The sequence below is a fragment of the Eleutherodactylus coqui genome, chromosome 1, assembly GCF_035609145.1.
Source record: "Eleutherodactylus coqui strain aEleCoq1 chromosome 1, aEleCoq1.hap1, whole genome shotgun sequence".
Classification (NCBI taxonomy): Eukaryota; Metazoa; Chordata; class Amphibia; order Anura; family Eleutherodactylidae; genus Eleutherodactylus; species Eleutherodactylus coqui.
In genome coordinates, this window is record NC_089837.1 from 341,632,818 (window position 1) to 341,651,896 (window position 19,079).

A 19,079-nucleotide genomic window follows, 5' to 3' on the forward strand; every position below is an offset into this window, starting at 1 on the left:
ATGATTCAATGCAGAGAGTGTAATTTGAATTATATAGGTTGCACTACACGAAAGCTGAAGACCCGAATCAATGAACACATCCGTGACATCAAAAAGGATAATGTGAACAGTTCAGGTGCGGTTAAACACTTTTGTGATAAGCATAAAGGTAGTTTAAATACTTTCTCATTCTTTGGAATTGAAAAGGTCGTAAATAAAAAGAAAGGAACAATCAACCCGGATAAAGTGTTTAAAAGAGAAGCGTTCTGGATATTAAATTTAAATACAAGATTCCCCAAAGGAATGAATTATAAAACGGACCTTCTATACATTTATTAAGTATAATAATTATTATTTATCAAGTAACACATATTTATCCCAGCATGATGCTATTATGCTGGAAGTGTATGGTGTAGCGTTATTGATTACTATATATCGCTGGTAGTAACATTCCATACTAGTAATTTGTGTCTTGATTTGATGTTGCTGTCAGAAAGGTTATTTTCCTTTTGTTTCTATAACAATGATGTATTGATTTCATACTTTACTCTTTTCAGCGGAGCGCTCAGTATATGAATATGCTATTCTTATGTACCATATAATGTGTCATGCATATATAAAATGATCAGGGCAGGTTCCTGCAGGAGGAACTAGCTCTGGTAATTGAAGTAACAGATTGCCATGGGTTAATTGCACATGTGTTTTTAATTCACTTATTTTCACTAAACCTTTATAAGGTTTACATAATGTATTTGTTAGTCAGAGGTGAACAAGGTTTCATAACCGAAACGCGTTCTCTGTATCATTCAAGCACCACAAGAAAATAAAAAGCAAGTTTTTCCACAAAAAGCTGTACTCCTGCAATTGGATTGATTTGTGTCTGTCAGAGCCAGAAGTAGCTGGATGGCAATCAGCTTGTGAGTATACTTGCTAGCGGAACTGAGGTGTGCAGCACATGAAGACAAGGTGGGACTTTTTATTGTTTGTTTCAAAACCGCCTCCAGGAAGCACTGGCTCTGTATGGTTCTCGAGTGCAGAGTCTCAGCCAATCACTGCAGCGCTCGATGAACCAATCACAGCCATTCATCGCTGCAATTGACCCCAGCTTTTAGTACTCCTTATCATTGATGAGGTGCGTTAAATGCCAAAAAATAGAACAGACTCTGCTTAAAAAACCCGGCGCTGGAAAGCTCTGCAATCAAGTTTCTATCTGAGAGGCTCCATTGAAAACAATGGGAGTGTTATACTGCCATTACCGCAGCGCTGAAAAGGCCGCGGTAATTGTGGAAAAAAGCACCTGTGTGAGGGAGGCCTAATAGGCAGACTACAGTCAGCTCACGAATGTCCAGGACTACTTAGAGACAAATTTTTGCAAGAAAATCGCAAGCGCATAGCAGCCTACAGGTAAATCTTAATCTAGCCGTGCACACAACACATTTTCTGGACCGTCTAATGGCAACAAGAATTTTCTACAAATATGGATTCTGTCAGCTAGAGATCTGTCATAGATTTGATTATTTATCAATATCATGCAATTCTTATTTTATGCACAACACTCTACATTTCATTGAAATAAATAGATTAATAGATATACCTTTAATGCCTTGTTTGGCTGCAAACATAAAAGCCACAGCAACTGGTAGTCCAAGCATGTAATAGCCAATGGCGAAGATAATAGCACCAATCTTCTGTCGTCCTATCCCTCTTAATACTCCACTAGAAACACACTACAGAGAGAGAATCTATTAATGATCAATTTAACAAGTCATACACATTTTATCATCCTTGGCTTGTCCCACAGAACAAACTTATGCCCTATGAAGGGTGTCTGATCAGTTCAGATCCAACCGCCACTAATCACGAGAATGGGAGACCTGAAGGTCCCCAAATAAATAAAGCAGAGGTCACGCTTACAAACTACAGATCATTCATATCTATGGGATAGTCAGAGATAGCAGGACACTTAGTGAAGTCTCATTGAAATGAATGGAGCTGTAGTGCGCACGTAGGACCACTGCTTCATTCCTTTGTGAACAGTTGGTATTTCCATGATTTGTGGGGGTGCCAATAGTCGGACCTCCACTGATCAGAGACTTATCCTCTATTCTGTGGAAAAATGTAACCAATATATATTTTAATTATTTGCAAAGTGTAAAATCTACTGCAAGTCTGCTGCGAAATTTGCCTCAAAATGTATATGCAACACGTAGATTTTGCAGTTGATTCACTGTGTTCAAATCTGTGGTGGAAAAGGAACCCAATGCAGCCAATGCTCCCCAAATTGCATTTGGGGAACACTGTACTTCTCCCAAAAAGTGATAAAAATGGTCAACAGTGGAGTGAGGGGGGTAACCCTGAGCACAGGGGTGTCACTGAAAACAAAAGAAGGCACAGGTCAGGTGAAAACCATGCCAGCTCCATTATTATAAACGTCAATCGATCCACATTGTGGATAGGTAGATGCATGTCTGTTATCACACTTCCAGCTGTGCTCTAGCTTAGACACAAGTTGAACCCCATTTTCTGATAGCAAACTGGCAGCGGGGCAGGCAAAAACCTATAAAGGACGTTGTGCCACTCATCCAGCATAGACACCTGGAATTTAAAGGGGCCAACACCATGTTTGAGTACATCAACGCAGGACCTGACATTTTTGGACCATCATGCATGCCTTTAACTGTAAGTCCTACCCTGTGCTTTTGCTACAGGCTACGACTAGCTGAAAAACCTAAGCCACACCTCTGTTAAACTTCCCCTGCCACTGGTGGTGGCTCTGCTGCAGCGAATTGCTGCTGGTCCACTATGAGCTGCAGAGCTGCAATTCATTGTGGATGCATCACCACAACCATGAGGAAATGCTCAGCTCAAGCTGCTTAACAGTCTGTCCTGACACTGCTGCATTTTGAGGTGCTTCTCCACTACTGGAATGGCCTTGTAGCGGGGATCATGGAGGATGGCCACCCAGTAATGATCTGATATTTTGATGTTAGCTATGCAACGGTAAAAACACTTATATGCCTCCAAGAGCCTAAGGGTGATGGTCCATATTCCTTGGGACAAACCTAAGAGTATCCTCTGGCTGGTCCCGCCATCCATGTAGAATAGCTTGGGTTAGTGATGGATGGAAGGAAACTTATGTAGCCCCCTCCTCTGTCTCTGGACCTATATTATCCCCCTCCTCTTCTTCCTCCTCCTGCTCTTCCTTCTCTATACTTCTCCTGTGGGTGGAATAACATCTTTGGGAAGATAGCCCCTTTCTTGCCCAAAGCCATCCTCTCTATGGTGCTGAGTAAACGCAAATTGGCCAGACAGTTGGGAGATTAGGATCCCTTCCTCCTTCTCTTGTGACACCAACTCATTGTTGTCCTTGAGGACCTGTAGCATCTTTTCTAACAGGCAGACAACAAGGATGGTCATATTGATCAGTGAGTCATTACAACTAACCATTTTTGGCACTCCCTCAAAGCAGGATAAAATGGCATAAACATCTTTGATCTGTAGCCACTTCCCAGGCATCAAGGAACCGATCTTCATACAGCACATGCTAACCGCATACATGATTTGGTACTCTGTGTTTGCTCTCTGCTGCTATCTTAGCTTCTGCAACATATGCAATATGGAATCCCACCACGTAGGCATGTTACGTATGAGGCGAATGGATAGTAGCCAAAACTGTCCCTGCACCTCTGCCAGATGAGAGAAGGGACATGAATGGGTATGAATGCTGAAAGTGCAAACACTGTTTCCTGGCCTTTTCCAGCAGTAGGAAATGCTACACCATCAGGTTCAACACATGGGCCAGACAAGGTATGTTATGCGACAGTGCCTGGCTGCACATTGTGCGGGGTCAGCCATGTGTCAGCCTTGGCCTGTAAAGCTGTTAACTGCTCTTTGGCCATGTGGCTGCACTCCTCTAGACATATGAGTTTTAGGACAACATGTTGGCATTTACCACATGCAGTGCTGCATGGAGGCTAGGTTTTGTCACATACGAATATCTGTGCTGATGTAAAGGTTGTTGTGGTATAAAGAGGTGGAGGAAGAAATAGAGGAAGGGGCAGAAGAGAAGGAGGAGGGGGCTGAGGAGGGCACAGAGACAGATGAATGCTCAGAAACGCAGACTACGAGTTTCGGCTTCATGCCCAACCTGCATGATATTGACCCAGTGTGCTCTTGTGGATGTGTAATGCTGCTGGCCATGCTTGCTGGTATAACACTGTGCTCTGCATTGCCAGAGATCTGTTATGACACACACAGTGGTGCAGGGCAGGGACAGTTTTTTGGAGCAAAGGAATGGCGGCTAGGTATCTGGTATTGTGAGTTAGTATGGAGCATCATGTTGCAGAAGGCATCTGTGTCTAGAGGGCAACATTTCCATTGCAAACAGTAGTGCAGTGCTTGTGTTCAGAGTCTGCGCTCATGGATGGTTGGTGGATTTTCTTACGTTCCCATAGCTTGGGGATGAAGGGCTGGCTGCTGACCTGGGACATGTTGGAATAAGAGGTATATGTCAATGTTGGTGGCTCAACACCTGCTCTCCATTTCCGACTCCTGGCTGTGAACCCTGCAGGCCAGTTTGAATTGAGGAGATGACGCCTGAGGGAAATGTTCCACTGCCTCTCTGTGCTCAGAGGCTACTGCATAAACCAGGAGGGAGATGAAGGAAGAGGCTCTTTGCCCTCTGGACCAGGTGGGCTCTCTAAGGCAGTGGATGGTGGGAGTTTATGTGACTTGTTTATACGCGTTGTTGAGGTTGTTTACATTATTGCCACATTTTAAACACTTACCACAAATCTTAGAGATGACCACTCATCTGTCATCAACTGCGGTTTCAAAGAATGCCCAGGCTGTACAAGTCCTGTGACCAGACCTAGCTGTAGGCCTGATGTTGGTTCTGCTGTTAATAAAAGTAGCTGATGGTGGCGGTACTGCTCTTTTGTTTTTTTGAAGCATTTTACTCCCTGTCCTGCAACATCTGCCTCTTCCTCCTCTCCCCTGTGAGCTACAATGATGACTCTCCCTGTCTCTCCATGTTAGATCAAGTACATCATCCTTTCCACCCCCTCTTTGTCATCCTTCTTCTCCTGCATGGACTTTGTGTTACAGTGAGCATCAGGAGCTGGCACCTTATTTTTGACATCCTCTTGAGTACACATTGCCTGTGGAAGGCTGACCACATGCATTGACCCACCCTCATTTTCCTCGCTGGAAGAAAGAAATGGCTGGGCATCAGTGCATGCAATGTATTTGTCTTCTCTTGTGGTTGTTTGGACTGCTCCATTGACATTCATGACACTGAATGATCAAACAGGTCCTCAGACTGATCCATGAGGACTGTTTCAAAGTGTGCTGGGAATTTGGCATGGGGTGATGTAGAGGGTGAATGTTCATGGCCGACTGGTACAGACTGACTGCTGTGTGCCTGTGACTTGGAGGAAAAGGAGTTGGTGGTACTTGAGGCATGCTGTGTCATCCACTCTACGACCTGTTCTGTGTGCTGCAGATGTAACACAGGGGCAGAACCACTTCTAAGGAATGGCAATAGGCTTGCTTCACCTCCTGCAGAACGTAGAGCTGTTGCTTCAGCGGAAGCCACTTGAAGTGCCACCTTGGCCCATCCTCTTTCACCTCCACCACCATCACTACCACCACGTCCCCTACTCTTTTAATCTATTTTTTAATTAGTTTTTCATTTGTTTATTTTTTGGTGTAGTTTTATGTATCTTTTCAGCTAACTTTGTAGTTTGTAGAAAACCACAGGTAGCTATATAAGGGCTGCAAATTATTAATAGTGGCGGAATTGCGATTTTTGAACCATGTCTGAGGTCATGAACAGAGAACTGCAATATTCCCCATGGCAAAACTTGGTTTGTCTGTCTGCTTTGCTGCTATATATGATGATGGCAGCAGTAGAAATATACCCCTTCCCAATGTACAGACCATGTTTCATAAAGGCATATAAACGTGATGCAATTGCTTTCTCTGGTCAGTCCAATGCCACTCCGTTTAACTTCTCTGCTGGTATACATGCTTTCACACCAACAGTGATATATCCTCTGTAGAATATCTGTCCCTATTAACAACAGACAATATCTTATATAAGTATATAAACATGTTGTAGCTTCTTTGTCCTGTGCTCAGCTGTAAAATGCCCGCTTGTTACACTGTGTCTATGTTACATATGGAAAGGTCATGTGATACAGACATCCAATGAAACTGCTGCCCATATGCAAGATGGACACATTTAGTGACAACATCAAGGTGCCCTGTCTGCGAATTGGCTACAAGGTGACCTCTGTAGCAGGCATTATGGGAAATTAGATTTTCACACAATTCCTGCCAAAAATGTGGTTGGGCTTACCGGATCCGACGAAAAACAGGGCAATTTTACCGCCCCACCAATCAAGATGATTTTGTTAAAGATTTTACTATACAAACCACACATTTGTAAACAGGGTTGCTTTTTGTTAAATATAATTAATAGTATAGAAACCTATTCCAAATAACCATACCATTGTCAGCTATTTTAATAATAACCGACTCATTAAACCAATTGAACACATTGCATGGCTGTGATTGGTTCATCAAGCACCACAGTTATTGGCTGAGACACAGCGCTTGATAACCCAATCAGAGCAATCGCTTGCTGGAGGCGGGGTTTACAAACCTCTTTACCAGCAAGCTATCTTTTGTCAGCACTGAAAACTGCAAGGAAGCCTGTTGGAACTGCAGAGACCAGCAGGAGGAACCCAGATGGCACCTGCTAGATAAGTATAAGATATCCCCCAAAAATAAGACCCTGTGCCTCTTTGGGGGTAAAAATTAATATAAGATAGGGTCTTATTTTCAGGGAACCATGGTAGTAAACATAATTTAGTAATATAAATGCATTAAAATGGTTAATGATAAAGTAAATCTATCACCCCGTCTGAATATCAGAAAGTAATTTTGATCTCCATATGGGAGGAATAGGAATGCTTATCACTAACAAGAGAATAATACAATATAAGATATGTGGAATTATAGCACAGTATGTCAGACTTTCTTCAAAACACACAGGTTAAAATTAAGAACACTTCTATATTTTACTTACAGCAATGCATTCAAATAGGTGGAATACTAGATATACAGGTATAACGTCCGATACAAGAGCAGCTATTTCTCTAGGGAAAAATAAAAGATGTTTTCTATTAAAGGACATCAGACATTATTCACTGCTCATTTGGCTGTTCCCATATCACACAGACATTCCCAGACAGTCCATGTCCCCATTCTTGGGATCTGCCATAGAGAATCTTGTGGGCGTAACACCACTGTTTTTATTTGCACTATATTAAAGGTCCATGGTGGGGCAGAACACAGTTTACAGTATGCCCCCTCATTCAAGAAGTACTGAACATATTGCCCTACACCATTTCTCTTTTTAGCACTTTTCCAACCCGAATTGAGTAGTAGATGTGAGTGAGAAAAATGGTTTTCTAAAATATTTATTTTTTGTGACATTAAATCAAGCATAAAACGAGAGAAATGCTTGGTCAACAATGACCCCTCACACTTACCCATCACTAGTGAATACATATGAAAAGACATTCTTCAAGGCAGCAAGCAGGATTATGTCTATAATGATGAAAATGGCTGTGAAGAACAAATATAATAATGAAGATAGTAACACAAGTGTGATGTAGCATGAAGGGAAGGTTTGCAACATGCATAAATCAACGCAGCTTGGTGACACAATACATGGATTATTTATCAGATTGATTTTGCTTTGCAGATTTCTGAGATTTGTCTTCAAGAAAATCTGTTTTCTTAATATAATGTAATAAAAATATTCAGTGGAATACTCCTTTCAGCTTCCAGTTCATGCCCATAATTCTATGGAAGTAATGCCCAACTGCAGGCAAGGAAGGCAGATACAGATCTCCTGCGAATGATGTGCAGCCCTCAGGAAATGGCAAATTCATATGGCATTTAAAGTCCTGTGAACTTAGTGCTCTGTCCAACTATACAGAACAGAAAAGCTCCTGCGTTTTCTCCAGTGTTAATGGGGCACTGGGGTATCTTTCCCAATTTTGTGTTGTAATTATGTACATCACAATGCAAATACAATGCCCACGGGCCGCATCCAGCCTGCCACCTCATTTTATGTGGCCTGCTGGCCATGCAGCAAACTAACAGACATTCCACTCACCCTGCCTGCAGCTCCGGTCCAGCGGCGGTAGTGCAGAGTCTATAACCGCTGATGTCTCCCCCTAGGACTCTGTGCGCGCCTGTCCTGTGAACAGGGCAGACGCCGAAGGGAGAGGGAGAGTCTCAGATTCTGCACTGCTGCTGCCAGACTGGAGCTGCAGACTGGGTGAGTGGAATGCCTGTAGGGATGCTGCCTGACAAGAGGCCAATAGAGTGGGTCACTAATACTACTGGGACTTATTACTACTGTGGCCAATATAGGGGACACTATTAGTACTGGACCCACCATGGGGGGACACTATTACTATAGGGGCCACCAATATAGTGGACACTTACTACTGGGACCACTATTGGGGTCACTATTACTAGCGTGGGGCAACTATGAGTGTCACTATTACTACTGGGGTCACTATTACTAAGATCACTGTGGGTATCACTATTTTTATTGAAGCCACTATTAGAGCACTATAACTACTGGGGACACTATTGGAGTCACTTACTGCTTTGGGACACTATGGGGGACCCTATTACTATTGGAGTCACTATTATTACTGGAGTCACTATGCGGGTTCAGTATTATTACTGGGGCTACTATGGAGGTACTACTACTGTGGCACCATTGTTATACAGTACTGCAATTACAATTGGCCTTTTGAAGACAACCATAAGGCTGATGTGATCATTGGTAAAAATAAGCTTGACACTCTTGATCCACATGTATGGGCTTTTTATATGCTTCTTGTTTGTGTTTCTTCCATTTGCATTTTGTTCAAAGACTCCACACTGCTTTAACCCCTTAGTGACCAAGCCTGTTTGCGCCTTAATGACCAGGCCAAATTTTGCAAATCTGACATGTGTCACTTTAACATGGAAAAACACCAGAAAGGTTTTGCATATCCAAGCGATTCTGACATTGTTTTTTCACCACATGTTGTACTTCATTTAGGCGGAAAAAATAGACCGATAGAATTTGTGTTTATTTATTAAAAGCGCCAAAATTGGGAAAAATGTGAAAAAAATCGTCATTTTTTCACATTTCCAACTGCAATATCTCACAGCGGATCCCAGCTGTGAGCCCGGCCGTGGCGCTGCGTATGGCTGCATAATGTACTGCGCATAACTGCCTACTCACACAGGCGGTCATGCGCAGTACACCGTTTTTTGTTTATATTTCCCGCGCCGTCGCTCAGCGATGACCCGGGTACCTGTCCACAATATATTTGCATATGGGCTGCGAGTATATCCGCGGTCATAGAGCACAATGGGCTCTAGGTCGCGGATATCCACGATAAAATATAGCATGCTGTGTTTCTGCGAGTGGATTACGTAATTCCGACCCCCTAATTGGGGGGAATTGTGTAATCCAATGCATGTGATTGATCCGTGGATTACCGCTGATCAAGCGCATGCAGAACCCTTAATTCCTCTCCGGTCATGTGTGACCGGCCTAATGTTATATCGCTACTTTATCACGTGACCGGGGACCGCTCAGCGAGGCCACCGATCACTGCTCCAAGCACTCAGCGACCAATGGTCGCTAGGAGCAAGGAGATTTAAAATTTCCTGGGCTCCCCGACTCCTGCAAATGTGTCCGGCATTTTCCGGAGGTGAAACTTTTCTTTTTTTACTCTTCCGCGATCGCCGTTATCCATTGGATAACGGCGATCACGGTACCGGGGACCGCTCACCGTGGTCCCCGCTGACATCTCCTGCCCTCCCGGCTACAGGAGCCGGGAGCCAGGAGATTTTAAATTTACCGCGGCTTTGGGCCTTCTGCGCATGCGGCTGACGTAATGCCGCCTGGCGCACATGCGCAGAAGGCCGGCTTCGGGGCCCGGAGGACCAGGACAGCGGGGAGCAGTGCGGCGGACGGGGTGAGTAATCTCAGCTGCCCCCGTGGATCCGATCCATGAGGGCAGCTAATTCTTTAACTTTTTAAAAAAACTTTTTTCAACCTTTATGCGATTTGCGCTATCCGTTGGATAGCGCCGATCACATTGCCGGAGGGGACTGCCCGCAACCCGGGATGACAGCTCCATGCTGTCGGCTACCTGCGGGCAACGACAGCATGGAGCTGTCACGTCCAGAGCCCACGTGGCTTTATTCTCTGCAGGACACATGTTTTTACGTCCTCAGAGAATAAAGCCCACTTGGGCAGGACGTAAAAAGGCAATGGGCTGGTCACTAAGGGGTTAATATGTAGCCATTAAGTGCAACTCTGAGAATGAAGATTCTCCTACCAGTTTAGGCTCATGTTCTTGTACACAAGCAGTATTATTACAGTACCACTAGCTACTTTTTCGAATATATCCTGTGAATCATTGTCTTAAAATCATTTAAAAAGCCTGGATCTTTAGAATCAGCTTTAGGATTGTGGCTGGTTAGGATTAACCTAATTTTGTTGAATGAGAAGATGTCTATCTTGGACTTAAGTTTGTCAAGTTAGCTCAATCAGTTAACGTGAAACTTAAAAAGACCCCCCCAGTCCCAGAAAAAATAAATCTGTCTTGGGACCAGGGAGTGTGTGTAGGGGGAATAGGGAGGGTTTGATGTACGTGGGGGGTTATATTACCTGCTCTTGTTGTTCTCTGCTATTGTACATTGGTAGTCAAAAGGCTGGTTTACACGGGCCAATGATCACTCAAAGATCACTCAAATGACAGTTGGAGTGACAGCTTTGAGCGATCATTTTGCATAAACTATTAAGTGGCTACTCCATAGCAATTAAGTGTGCAAATGAAGCCTTTGCTGAATGCAGTTAATAGCCTGAGAGGTATTATCTGCATTCAGATCTTTTGTTCTCCAGGGGAAAACAATGCTATCAGCACTCCCCGTGGAGAACTGCTGATAAGGCTGACTGAAGATTTTTAGGTTGGACTGAATTTAACGATCAGCTAGCAGTGCCCGAAAAGCGCATGATGGGCGCACATTTACACACACCAATTATCGCTAAAAGCCCATTTACACTGCATGATTATCACTAAAACTTTGCTCCTCGGCGATCGTTTTAGCGATAATCGGTGCGAGTAAATGGGAGCGGCGCACCGGCATTTCGGGCTCTTTTCACTAATCGTTAAAATCAAGTGAGCTTGATTTAAGCAATCAGTTTTGTCAGTCGTTCTCCACAGGGGAGTGCTTATAGCATTGCTTCCCCTGTGGAGAACAAAGCATCTGAGCACAGCTAATAGCCTTGGGCTATTAGCTGCATTCTGGAAAGGCTTCATTAACATACATAATTGGCATTTAAGTAGCTGAGAAGCTACTTGAATACCAATTATTTTTTATGCAAAATAATCGCTCAAAGCTGTCACTCAAACTGCGGTTTGAGTGATCTTTGAGCAATTATCTGCTTGTGTAAATGGGCCTTAAAAAGATCACCGATTAGCAGGCCATTTTATACAGGCAGATATATTGTTTGCTCGCTAAATCATTCAGTCGTTCACATTCACTGTAGCAGTGAATAAGAACGACTGTACGATCAGTATTTAAACTGAATGATTAGCGAATGATTTAACGATGATTTTCATGCTTGCAATGAATGATAGGCAAACGAATTGTCATTCATCATTCGATCGTTGGCTGTGTTTACACTGAACGATCATCATTCAAATTCGAACCATCTAGGCATTTTTGGCGCAATAATTGTTCTGGCTAAACGCACCTTAACGCTGTAGGGATTAGGTAATCTGAATATTTTGTTGGCCATCTTGGACGACTGAAGACAGGAGCCGCAACAAAATTGTTGGAGGAACGTAGACACAGAAGACCAACAACAGGTAATATTGTTTTATCCCAGGACCAGAGGGTCACTTTAATTCATAAAAAACTGATGGTGTCCCTAAACTGACCAAGATCTCATGAATTGAGTTTTACACTGATAGCATCAGTAATGAATTTGGAAGATTTTTGTATGCTATATACTGTACTAATTGATAAATTTAAATGTATATATTAGAGTGTCTAGTGTCCTACATAAGAGTTAGAAGCTAACGAGTAGAAGGACATTTTATGAACAGTACTTTTGAAGAAAAAATTTTAATACATTTTTTAATACATTAAAATCATTTTTAATACATTTTTTAATACATTAAAATCATTTAAAAAGCCTGGATCTTTAGAATCAGCTTTTGGATTGTGGCTGGTTAGGATTAACCTAATTTTGTTGAATGAGAAGATGTCTATCTTGGACTTAAGTTTGTCAAGTTAGCTCAATCAGTTAACGTGAAGATGTCTATCTTTAATACATTAAACACACTTTTAGCACTGTCTATATCTGAATAGCAGAATAAGTGAGGAGATTTTTTAGCATGTGATGACCCAACCCTTTACATTGATAAATCTAGGAACATGACATGTCCACGTTGATGAGATACGTATCTGCCCATGCCAGCCTTTGGGTATGATACATGTCCCATTTTTCTACGCACCCCATTTATTTCATTAGAAAGATACCTGTGATGAGGAAAGCCAGCTTCACGGACGTCTTCGCTTGTTCAATATCACCAGCACCAAGAGCATTGCCTACTCGCACACTGGTTGCCATACCTATACCATATGGGATCTGTAAAAAGGTTTTAACAATGAATTATTTTCCCAAAACTGTACACATGATCATGGGTGGTAAGCTTTTAATAGATTCAATTTAGTCTCCTCTGGCTGATTATGATGGAGAAGGATGATAGAATAATTTCTGAGTAATCTATCTTTTTTTAGATGAATTTGAATTCAGCATCTCCATTGATTATATGGAATGATGGCAAAGCCTTTTTACATGAGCTTTTGTTCTGAGGTATCATATATTAAAAAGAAATCAAGGACCTTGGAGACTGATATGTCCAATTGGGTAGATCAAGCTGAAAAAGGTATGGAAGAAAGCCCAGATGTTATATTACTATGATTTACGCAATCAAATCTCTTTCTATTGTTTGATAAAAAAATAAGAAAAACTACTAAAGGCTGACATACCTGAGAAGTACTTGTGTCTCTTGTAGAAAGTCAGAATGAGGGCTCTTTCACACTGGTGCTGCAAAATTTTGGCCACCCGCATCACGCCTGAAAATTGCATGAACGAATGTGGCAGCCGTGACCAAGTTACAGCTGCATCTCCCGTTTTCTCGCCCATTCAGATGGCCGGTCTGCGGCGTATATATGCTGCAGCCCGGAATATCTTCGCCCAGGGGGAGAGAGTCCAGCTCTGTTAAACTGCCCCCTTCCCTCACCCGCTCCGCCCATTGCTGGCTGCCGGCAAAGGGAGGGGACGGGAGGTTAGCAGAGCTAGTGCGCTAAACTCCCTTCCCTTCTCCGCCCCAGCCTATTGGAGCTGCTGGCAAGTGGAGAGGGAGGGACTTTAGCAATGCAAGCCGCTGCTAAACTTCCTCCCCCTTCCCTTTTCTGACAGCTCTCATAGGCTCCCAAAGGTGTCTATGGGAACAGCTGGCGTATTCCTGTAAAAGATAGGACAAGCAGACAGCCAGAATGCGCACCATATGCGCTATCTTTTCCGACCGTCCAATTTTACACACCGGAAAATTGCCCATCTGAATGAATACATTGAAATCTAATGCTTCAGGTGGTCGTGATTTTCAGCCGGCGTTTTAGCGCGGCAAAATATCCACGATGAAACGCTCTTGTGAAACTAGCCTAAATCAATGTGGTGGCTTACTGATTTAGTTCAGATTTCTTCTGCATTTGTTAACCACTTCCAATTGACTTTTTTCATTTTCATTTTTTTTCTCCCCATTTTCAAAAGAATGAGAGGGGTGAGGTGTGTATTAGCTGCTTTGTTATTTTACACCACGGGGGACCCATTGAGATGCCCTTGAGATAAATAACTTTGACAACCCCTTTAAGGCTTAATTAGTTATGTCACAAAAGAGTTAAAATTAACTTTTTTTTTGGATAGGTCATTAGCCTCAAATTGGTGGGTGGGGCCTCTGAACACCGACACAAAATACTTTGGCTAGGCTAGGTATTGGAGGTTTGTCCCAATTATTTGATTTGGACCCAACTGATTGGATATTGATGGACTAGCCTAAGATAAGCCTACTTTAAGGCACATATTTATTTGAGACATAAATTTAAAGTCTACAATAAAAAAAGTGATATTTTGGGGAGAGTCTTTCCAATTATAATATGGCTGTTAGAGGGTTAAGCATCTGATTTAGCTACAAATCATTATTAGGTGATAGTTGCTAATTCATTTTAATTTGATGAATTAATACCATGTATGCTATGGTCACCACTTGGTATATGACAGATTGAGCGCCCAGCTCCACCACACTTATTAGACCTGGAAAGAAAACAATAGAGAAACTGAGCGGAAAGAAAAAATATCTAAAATAGACACAATATTCTGCAATGTTTGGTGTATCCTGCTAATTATAAATGTTTACATTGAATACTATTGAAGATTGTGTAAACCTGAAATGCATTAATATAGTAGGTTCTATCCTAGAAAATTATAACTTGAAACCAATTGAATATATAGTGTCAAAAACACTGCTGATCTGTAGTCCATATTACTGGCTGGAAGAGCCAACCAATCAGCATGAACATTTCATTGATAAAACCCCTGTAATACTGAAGTGCTAATATTAGTGCTAATACTAGTAGCGTCTCTCTATGGTACAATGTAATACTAAATGTCCTTTACTGCTTTTACCTATACCTGGATGGGCTAATCCTTTGGACACCCGGTGAAAGTGGCTCCATATTATTTTCCTGGTACATGCATGTATTGAATCAGGATCCTGAAGAAGCTCCTGTCCTCTACACAGCTTCCCACAACTATTTCTGCGTCTTATATGTATAAGTGTGCTTCGTCTGTATTAGTTACCTGCTTATTATTTTTAAACCAACATTTATTCTTATGTTGAGGTGCCATTTTGATGGCTTTGGAACCAATTACTAGTTTTCTATGAAGTTATTGTTTCAAGTTATAATGTTAAAATGTTAATATTGCATTCTGGGGAGCCTCTGTATTCAAATGAAAGTGAATAAAATCCATGAAGCCTCATTGTTTACATATTATTTACTTAAAGGGGTTGTCTCATGAAATCAAGTGGGGTTATACATTTCTGTATGGCCATATTAATGCACTTTGTAATGTACATTGTGCATTAATTATGAGCCATACAGAAGTTATTCACTTACCTGCTCCGTTGCTAGCGTCCCCGTCGCCATGGATCCGTCTAAATTCGCCGTCTTCTGGCGATTTTAGACGCGCTCGCGCTGTGCGGTCTTCTCCGTGGTGAATGGGGCCGCTCGTGCCGGAGAGCTGGTCCTCGTAGCTCCGCCCCGTCACGTGTGCCGATTCCAGCCAATCAGGAGGCTGGAATCGGCAATGGACCGCACAGAGCCCACGGTGCACCATGGGAGAAGACCCGCAGTGCATCGTGGGTGAAGATCCCGGCGGCCATCTTGGTAAGGTAAGTAAGAAGTTGCCGCAGAGCGGGGATTCGGGTAAGTACTAAACTTTTTTTTTTAACCCATCCCTTGTGTTTGTCTCGCGCCGAACGGGGGACCTATTGAAAAAAAAACAAAACCCGTTTCGGCGTGAGACAACCCCTTTAAGTATATATGTTGTTGCAACATGTTGTAGTTTTTTCCCCCCTTCTACTCACCTACAAGGAGGCTGCCAATTTCATAGGTCCACCATTCTATGCAAACCATGAGCATACTTGGCACAGCCAGTACAACAAATGAGTTCCAATCTCGTAAACAGTCTTTAGACCAACCTTCAAATATAATACCATTATTTAGTTGATATCTCAAATACTTCTAGCAACTAATAAGTTTCAGTAACTTTATAGTTCATTGTATTACAGCATGACATCCAAAGGCTGCATGCAGTACTAGTAATATGATGCAGCTAGATTCTCACAATCAACTGTAAACAATAGCAGCTATTATGCAGTTGAGATAATTAAGGTTCATGCCGTTTTTGCAAGTGAAACTTCTGTCTACCTGAAAAAAGACATGAGGATATTAACAATAATTTGAAAACCACATTGATTTGGAGTAAAACATGTTGGTGCAGTTTTTGGACCATTGCGGTCACTAAATAAGAGTAAGTCTATGCCATAAAAATAAGCTATTGCACTAAGTGCCAACTTGAACTTTTGATTGGACTGCCACAGGGGAATCGTGATCAACTCCCCCGCCACTTCAGAAGAAGAGATGACTGCTTAAGAGATTTTAATGATGACAGTCTCTTTAAACTGCAGCTTCCACTTGTTTGTCTAAACATTAAACAGTCCCCTCTATTCCTCCCATCAACTTATAGTTTCCAACGTTGGCATTAACACTGCAGCATGCAAGGAAGTTTATTAGCCTTATAAAAAAAAAATTTAAAATATATTATTACATTATGATTACTTAGATAATAAACATAGAACACATAATTTCACTAGTAGTTAATTTCAGATGTATTCAATATGTTAATGGATCAGTCAGTAAGCTTTAAAAATCCACCGTACCTCTCCAGGTATTTACATGTAGTCTTTTGACACGAATGTATAGGAATAAGATCATAGCTTGAGAAAACTGTGCAATAGTGTTAGCCAATGCTGATCCTCTGTAAAAATATGTAATATATATATTTTAATATATTGATTTAATCAACAAATACATCATAGGGAGTATGATAGCTAGTCTTTCCTTCACACATGACTAAGATTTAGTATTTATTGCCCTAGTCCTGTATCCTAATGTCCTGGGCAAGTGTTTTGTTGCTACCATACCTGCACCCTTGCCACATAGCCTACCTATATTCCTTTGCTATCATGCATAATCCATACGGCAGATATGAGAACTTCACAAGTGGGCACACCTACTGCTCATACATCTGTATTTTTTAATTTGTATCCCTTATGTTAATGTAACACATTTTGTTGTAACATGTTCTGAATCTGATGAATATATATATAAGTTTGATGCTACAAACATTTTTCGGTAGTGGCTAAACCTCCACCTTTCTTCAGGCAATCTGGGATTCTTCAGTAAGGCATTGTGTGTGGAAAATAACAGCAAAATGTATTCCCACCAGATCAGCCAAAACTCCATTACTGCAATTTGTACATTTAGCCTTTATATCTAACAATAAATGTAAAAAAATAACCGAACAATGGCATTGGTTTATACTTTAATTGAGCTTTAAGACCCAAACTGTTACCATACAGTGCGGCATGGGGTCCCGCGGTCGGCGCGCGTCGCTCCGGCGTCGGCTCCAGCAGCCTGGAGCCCTGTGTCGAGGTCATCCCAGCAGCTTGGCTTGGCCAGTGGGCGGCGGTGTGGGCGTGCCCGCCCGTAGGGTGCCGCCCGCACTCCTCTGTGCTTCTTATACAGCAGTGGGTAGAGTTGCCTCCTCCCACTCTCCGCCCCTGGGCGGAACCTTGTGGTTAAAAGACTGGCAGTGAACTGAGCTCATTGCCAGTTATTGGTTCTGCATGCACCTAGCCAGTCTGTCTGTGGATCCCCTCAGTCAGTCCCTAGTTGTCGGTCAGCTCCCTCTGGTCCCCTATCACTCTGTCTGTTTGTGTTGGTTCTGTTTGCCTCTAATCTAGTCTGGCCCAGTCAGCACTAGTTGCTATCCAGCACCCTGCCAGTTTGCCTGTGAGCTCCATCTCCAGCCTTGTAAGTTTTGTTGGTCTGATTCTGCTGCCTCCTTTGTCGGCACTCTGTTCCCCCCATTAGGTAGTTTCCTGCTTGTCAGTCGCCAGGTCCCTAGCCAGGGCAGGGACCGCCGTCCAGTTGTCCGCCTGGGGTTAGCCAGGGCCGAGGCAAGTAGGCAGGGACAGTGGGGGTGCGGGAGATCAGGGCACCCCAACTGGCGCTCGGGGGGCAGAGTGCCGTAACATAATAACTGGCCCTTAAAATACTGTTTTTCTTTTCATGGCGGCGATCAGCGCCCTTGCAAACCAGCTGCAAGACCTGGTGACGGTGATCCGGAATTTGTCGGCTCGCATGGTGGCCCAGGAGCAGTGGGCGTTGTCGCAGGAGCAGAACGCCTCTACCTGTCCCGAACCCAAGTGCCCTCTTCCCGAGGTGTTCTCTGGGGAGAGGAACAAGTTTTTCGTTTTCCAACAGGCGTGTCGCCTGTTTTTTCGGATGCGTCCCCGTTCTTCCGGCTCGGAGGTCCAGAGGGTCGGGCTTATAATGTCCCTGCTGCGGGGCTCTGCCCAGACTTGGGCCTTTTCCATTCCCGAGGGTTCCCCCTCCCTGCAGTCGGTGGACTCCTTTTTTCAGGAACTCGGGGGTATCTTCGATGAACCGGACCGAGTGGGGTTGGCGGTTGCGCGGTTGCTGGCGCTGCATCAGGGGTCGCTTTGTGTGGAGGATTATTGCTCCAATTTCAGACGCTATGCGGGTGATACTGCATGGAACGATAGTGCCCTGAAAGACGTTTTTATGCAAGGTCTCTCAGACGCGGTCAAAGAACTGTTGATCTCCCATCCCGTTCCCGGGTCCTTAAAGGAGGCTATGGAGTTAGCAGTGAAGGCAGATAGGAGGCTCAGGGCTGGGAAGCAAGATAGACCGACCCATAGAGTCAGGGAGGTCATTTGTCCTGTTCCCTCCCCGTCCGTACCAGTCTCTGTTCCCGAACCTATGGAACTGGACCCGCTGGACCCCAAGGAGCGACGCCGGATTCGGTTATTACATAATCTCTGTCTCTACTGTGGGAAAGCTGGACATCGGGTGAGAACTTGCCCCTGGAGGCCTCAGCGTCCACAGTCTGAATCGGCAGAAAGACTTCCAGTCCTAGGCGACTGCAGGGAGGGTCGCCTAGGACCTCAGGTATGTCCTAGACTTCTGATACCCTGTCAGGTTAGATTCCGGAACTTCTCCCGCCTACGGCAGGCGTTTATTGATTCCGGAGCAGCTGCTAACCTGATAAGCATGCGTCTCGTTGA

The 19,079-nt window shown here is 43.4% G+C and overlaps 1 protein-coding gene across 1 annotated transcript in view; it reads right to left on the reverse strand.

Annotated features, from left to right (window-relative positions):
• The window catches only part of LOC136591767 (multidrug and toxin extrusion protein 1-like), a 51,986-nt gene that overhangs the window by 12,722 nt on the left and 20,185 nt on the right, over nucleotides 1-19,079 (reverse strand). The window contains exons 8-14 of the mRNA XM_066588553.1: nucleotides 16,647-16,744; nucleotides 15,792-15,905; nucleotides 14,391-14,458; nucleotides 12,622-12,730; nucleotides 7,539-7,614; nucleotides 7,073-7,142; nucleotides 1,574-1,706 (exon numbers count right to left, since the gene is read on the reverse strand). Coding sequence (XP_066444650.1) covers nucleotides 1,574-1,706; nucleotides 7,073-7,142; nucleotides 7,539-7,614; nucleotides 12,622-12,730; nucleotides 14,391-14,458; nucleotides 15,792-15,905; nucleotides 16,647-16,744 — 668 coding nt within the window. The remainder of the gene's footprint in view (nucleotides 1-1,573; nucleotides 1,707-7,072; nucleotides 7,143-7,538; nucleotides 7,615-12,621; nucleotides 12,731-14,390; nucleotides 14,459-15,791; nucleotides 15,906-16,646; nucleotides 16,745-19,079) is intronic.